The sequence below is a fragment of the Miniopterus natalensis genome, chromosome 16 (assembly GCF_054644295.1).
Source record: "Miniopterus natalensis isolate mMinNat1 chromosome 16, mMinNat1.hap1, whole genome shotgun sequence".
Lineage (NCBI taxonomy): Eukaryota > Metazoa > Chordata > Mammalia > Chiroptera > Miniopteridae > Miniopterus > Miniopterus natalensis.
In genome coordinates this window covers 28,029,894-28,035,912 of record NC_142096.1, presented here as the reverse complement: position 1 = coordinate 28,035,912, position 6,019 = coordinate 28,029,894, and the positions used below count along the sequence as shown (strand labels likewise).

Sequence of the window (6,019 nt, the reverse complement as noted above, 5' to 3'; positions counted from 1 at the left end):
CGCTCCGCGCTATATAACCCGCGACCGGGAAGAGCCAGAGGCGGCATCGGCCCTCCCTCCGCTCGGCCCACCCCGCCCCCGGGCGCACCCCGCCCCCGGCCCAGCCCCCCGCCCGCCGTCCGCCGTACCGCGGCGGGGCAGCCCCTCTCACATGGCCGTGGCCGCAGCCTCCAGCCCTCGTCGCGCCTCCCTTCGTGGCTCACGCCCCCTGCCGTGGGGTGTCCGGGCCTCCGCCTGCCGGGCCCGGCTGTCGGCGGTGCCCCGGCCATCCTCCTCCCGGCGTCCGAGCCTCGCCGTGCCTGTCTCGCCGCTTTGGTTAACCGGGGAACTCGGGACTGCTCCGCCTGCAGTCAGGCGCCGCGGAAGACAGCTCTTCAGGCCGGAGGAACGAAAGGACCTCGGCAGCGCGGCAACGGGGCGCCGGAGGCTGTGACTGGGGTTGGCAGAGAGCCGAAAAGGCGGTTAAAGCTGGGTCTCGGGAGCGACTCAGGATCTCAGCTAGCCCTTTGCATCGTGGGCCAAAAGAGTCTCATTTTCCCTGGCTGGAATGACCACCGCTTGCCACGCGTAGCCCTCCTGCCCGGCGGGCAGGGGAACTAACGCCTGCTGGGATTTGTAGTTCGCACCCCTGCGGCGTGTCATTTGCATACATTACTGGGTGGAATGCGAGTTGTACCGGGTTAACGCGGCCGGAGGACTAGGACCCCGAGTACTCAAGGTGTCAGCACTCTTTGCTCTCATATTGAATAACGAGTTTAATCAACGCATGCTTTCCCCCCCATACACGTTTTATCTTAAACTTGATCCTAAGAGGCTGAATCAGGCATTTCTTAATTTTGTGTCTGCAAGGCGAGTTCTCAGTTCTGAGTTCTTTTCTGGCTTATTCCGGGACACCTATGAGTCGTGGGGCTTCACGCGCCGACTTTAAGTGAACAGTGCGCATGCGCTAACTTCCTCTTTTCCGGCTGGAACCATGGAGGGTGCAGAGTAAGTTGCTCTCGGTTCTCTCTGGAATCCTCTTCCATCCCCGAAACCAGAGACCCTTTTTGTCACTCTCCCCCGGTCCGACTGTAACCTGTACCTTTGCCCACCTACCTGTGTGTTTATGACGTTTTGTGGCACTGGCAGTGGCTGCAGGCTAACAGGGGATGCAGGCGGCCTTGGGGCGGAGGTTTGGGAGTTAACCGGGAACAAGGCGAAGTGTGGAAGCTGAATATGTGCGGAATCGCCCGGTTGTCCAGCCACTGTCCTTTGAGGAAGATTGAGGGAGGCACAGAACCTCTGAATTGGGTCTGTCCCCGTCTGGTACTCGGTCTAGGCGTCCCTGCCGTCAGGCCTTTGCTTTCACATGTGGAGCTTGAGGCCTGAACCAGGGTGGTAGTGGGAATTCTAGTTTTCTAGGGTTATTTGTTAAGAAGCCTAAGCCTTCGTTAAGAGTCTAGGGTTTAGTGTTTTGCAGCAGTCTCATTTTGTTAACTTTGCTGCGGATGTTTGTATTGTGCGAGTCGGGGCCTGGGCCTGGACTAGACGTAAATCTCCGTGTTAAAGGTGATCGTTAGCATAGAAATTCCCTATACACCTGCGTGTCGTGTGTCGTAGCAGGTTGAAGCAGGTAAAGGTACAAAGCGTTGAAGCCAGTGACAGTGCTGTTAAATGACAGTGTGCTCAGTAAGAATGGGAGTAGTGCGGGGCCGTGAACATTTTGAACAGTTGACGTTTGTAAACACCAGAGAGAAGAAGAAGAAGGTTCCTGCTGTGCCAGAAACCCTCAAGAAGAAGCGAAGGAATTTCGCAGAGCTGAAGATCAAGCGCCTGAGAAAGAAGTTTGCCCAAAAGATGGTAAGTAAACTTTTTTTTCGAGGCGCTTTCCATGTAAGAAGAGGCTTGGGGGTCGAAACGGAAGGGATGTTCTTAGCAAGATTCCTTCACTTCACCTGCTCTACCGGTGAGCTTGGTTATGAGAGCCTCAGAGTGGCATCTCAAGTGAAGATGGCGTCTGCTTTTCCGAATGTTAATGCAAAATTTCAAGGGAAGATTAGTTTGTCTTCTCAAGAGCTGGTATTGCTCATTGTGTTTGGGAGCTAAAAATCAGGCGACTCACTGATCGTTTTTCAGCTTCGAAAGGCAAGGAGGAAGCTCATCTATGAAAAAGCTAAGCACTATCACAAGGAATACAGGCAGATGTACAGAACTGAGATTCGAATGGCTAGGATGGCGAGAAAAGCTGGCAACTTCTATGTACCTGCGGAACCCAAATTGGCGTTTGTCATCAGGATCAGAGGGTAAGTTCATTTTTTGCTGCAGTCTGGTTTTGAAGGGAAAATTATGCTATCCCAGCAAAACTGAACAGTACTTCTGGAGGCCTTGGTTCTGGAGTAAAATTATCTGGGGGGTAGCTTGAACAAAGGGGGAGTTAATGGTTTAGTTAGGAGACCTGCGCCCAAAGCCCCTATCCATTCTCTAATTGAGCACTGGACTTGAGTTCAGGGTCCTGGTGATGAACTTCAAAAGTAGCTAAAATGTAGCCTCATAAGTGTTGTAACAGAGATGTGCACAAAACTAGGAAGTGGTAGAAGGGTCAGGGGAAGTTTAAATGTCAGGTATGAGTCCAAAGACAGTTAACTTGGGGAGGAGGCAAGTTGGGAGAGGCGATAGACAAATTTGGCTAAATAAGGAAAAACACCAGTGGTCTTTGTAACATGAAAGGATTCCTGTTTACTTAGGTGGGACTTGCGTTGTGCAAAATTATAATGGGTTCCTGTCATCTTAAGCCAAGTGAAATTTTTGGTCTTTTTTTTGCTGTAGTATCAATGGTGTAAGCCCAAAGGTCCGAAAGGTGCTGCAACTTCTTCGCCTTCGCCAGATCTTCAACGGCACCTTTGTTAAGCTCAACAAGGCTTCGATTAACATGCTGAGGATTGTGGAACCATATATTGCATGGGGGTAAGTCTGTCTTTGATTTCTGTTTGGTAAGTTGGTTATGTTAGCAAGGTGAATTTTAGGTGTTTTGACAGCAATAACTTTATTCTTTGGTCATTTATGTCATTTCATATTTCAGGTACCCAAACCTGAAGTCAGTAAATGAATTGATCTACAAGCGTGGTTATGGCAAAATCAACAAGAAACGAATTGCCCTGACAGATAACACATTGATTGCTCGATCTCTTGGTAGGTTGTGCCTGTTTGGGGAAAAGTTTGATATTAGGCAGAGTTGGTATTTTCTGGTGTCTTATGGCCCTGCGTTTTTCTTTCTACTCTTGACTTTTTAACTGTATGTTGCAGCCTGTAGTTATGTTTGTTCAATGCGTTAAAATTTAGTAATCCTGAAAAAATAAACAATTCTAATCATCTTGAATAACCTTAAAATGTTTAGGTAAATATGGCATCATCTGCATGGAAGATCTGATTCATGAGATCTATACTGTTGGAAAGCGCTTCAAAGAAGCAAACAACTTCCTGTGGCCCTTCAAATTATCTTCTCCAAGAGGTGGCATGAAGAAAAAGACCACCCATTTTGTAGAAGGTGGAGATGCTGGTAACCGGGAAGACCAGATCAACAGGCTTATTAGGAGAATGAACTAAGGTGGGCTACTACTTGAGAAATTTATCTAATGCTCAATAAGGGTTTGGTTGAGTTCTAATCAATGTATTTAATGGGGTTACAGTTGGTTTGGTTACTCCTTTTGAGGGCATTTATGGAGGAAAGAAAAAGTCTGGTTTATTTCCTACTTAAAAATGGAATGTGAATTGGTATAACTTCCTGATTTATGTTAATTAGCTATTGAGGTGGTTTCATTAATGGGTTTTTTTGTTTCTTTTTTTCCCTTTCAGGTATCTACCGTGGTTATTTTTGTAATCTGGTCAGTTAATAAACAGCGAGTGCTTTGAAATTGAAATGTATTGTCTTGGTGACTTTTTGTTAGCCCGCCTCACCTCTACTGTCCCTTAACTATCGTGGCAAATCTTGGTATGTGGTACAGTTAAGACAGATCAACAGCCATTGCATCCAAAGCTAGGGTTCATTTTGTATGTTGTAAAAAACATTTCTTAGGTGTAGTAAGGACTTTTCTATACATAAGAGAAATCTTAACTTTTTACTTTTGATTTTGTTGTGTTTTTGTTGTTGTTAATCCTTGCCTGAGGATATTTTTCCCATTGCTTTTCGGATGCAGGGGGGAGAGAGAGAAACATTGATATGAGAGTCTCACATCACTGATTACCTTCCTGCACTCTCCCCAACCGTGGCGTGGGAGTATACTCGACCCTTCCGTGCATGAGCCGACCCTGACCATTCAGCAACACCGGCCAGTGCAATTTTTTATTTTTGAATTGTGCCATTGGGTTAGCCAAAATGGGTCTATTCTAAGAAAGCCTTTTTTATAGGCCTTTGTGCATGATTTATAGGTAATGAAAGCAGTTTACATATAAAAATAAATTATTGTTGAAATTTCATTTTCTCAGGCTTTCGCTTGCCTATAAATAGTGCATGTGTTTTCTTTGTTTTGCATTTTCTGTTCATATTTTGGTAAGTTTTCCACTACATATTATATATATTGTGAAAGAAGAAATGAAATTAGTGCCTATTGATGCAAGTTACTTTGGAGTACCTAACGCATTCCTAATGAAACTAGTGATGAAAAACTTTAAATGATAAGTTTTGGTATTTTATAAACAACATTCCTCTGTGTTTTATGTCTCATCTTACCTGGTTAGTGAACTGAAAGTCCTAAGTGTAGAGTGTAACATGAAGTACGTGTAGTTAAAATTTTTGTGTTCTCATTGATGTGCCAAGGGTATGATGCATATAAAACAGGTGCCCTGTTCTTTTGATGCTTTTGCACCAGAATCATTACTTTTTAGTATTTGAAAGCTGCTAGACAAATCCACTTAAGAATTTCTTTAAATTCTTTGGTCTTGCTAGCTGTTTCTCTGGACTAGTGAGTTTAGGGTCAATGAATTATGGAGAGAAATTAAGGACCTTTAGTTTATAAAATCAGTGTTACATGTCTGAGTATACCAGTGTTTCGCAAGAAATTTAGTGCCTTAGTAAACAGTTGGATCAGTGTACAAAAAATTAATCAGTGTACTTTAATCTTTAGGTGGAGCCTAAAAGTATGAATTTTGAAGTTACCTATTTTGTTTTTGCTGCTTAGGCAGGTAGAGTCCAGTCCCCCGGCCTTTGCTCATCTAGTGTCGTGAAAGATAGAAGTGGCTCAGCAAAAAGAAAATCTTGTTATTGTAATAAAGTTGTACAGATGGCATGTTGCTAACTACTTAGGCATGGGTGGGGGAATTAAACGTGGAAATTGGGATAGTAATAAGTAGAAGTGGCACTGTAGATATGGGTGGTGACATTTAACACAACTTTTTTTTTTATAGACTGGTTTTAGGTTCACAGTAAAATTGAGGTTAGATAAAGTAGTCTCCCCTTATCCACAGGGGATGTGTTCCAAGATACACACACCTCCAGTGGATACCTGAAACCATGAAGATAGTACCAAACCCTATATATAGTTTTTATTATACATACGTACCTGTGATAAAGTTTATAAATTAGGCACAATGAGAGGTTAACAACAATTATGACACTAGTGCAGTAAGACATGTGAACGTGGCATTAAGTAAACTGTTACTTGAACACAAGCACTGCAAAACCAAGACAGTTAACGTGATCACTGAAAAAGCTATTAAATGACAGACGGGCAAGGAGTGTATAGAGTGTGGAGATGCTTTGTCAACACCAGGGCTGAGGGTGGGATTTCATCACTACACAGAATGCTGTGCAATTTAAAACATTTATTTCCGGAACTTCCACATAATTTTGGACTGTGGTTGACCCAGATAACTGAAATAGTAGAAAGCAAAACCGTTGATATGGGGCACAACTGTACAAGGTTTCCCATGTGTCCCCAAACACTCAGAATATCCCTCACAGTTGACAGTGATAGGTTTGTTAGGATCCCTGAATATTGGTGCATCACCACCCAGAGGAGCACATCTTTTGAAGTTGGTGAGGGGT

At 44.5% G+C, this 6,019-nt stretch overlaps 1 protein-coding gene across 1 annotated transcript; it reads left to right on the top strand.

The window, feature by feature from the left end:
• Positions 1-958: 958 nt before the first annotated feature.
• Positions 959-3,896, top strand: RPL7 (ribosomal protein L7). The gene is made up of 7 exons (XM_016216124.2): positions 959-987; positions 1,731-1,839; positions 2,116-2,282; positions 2,806-2,943; positions 3,059-3,168; positions 3,374-3,583; positions 3,832-3,896. Exons 1-6 carry the CDS (start codon positions 974-976, stop codon positions 3,580-3,582), a joined length of 747 nt encoding a protein of 248 aa, XP_016071610.1. The 5' UTR covers positions 959-973; the 3' UTR covers position 3,583; positions 3,832-3,896.
• The last annotated feature ends 2,123 nt before the right edge of the window (positions 3,897-6,019 follow it).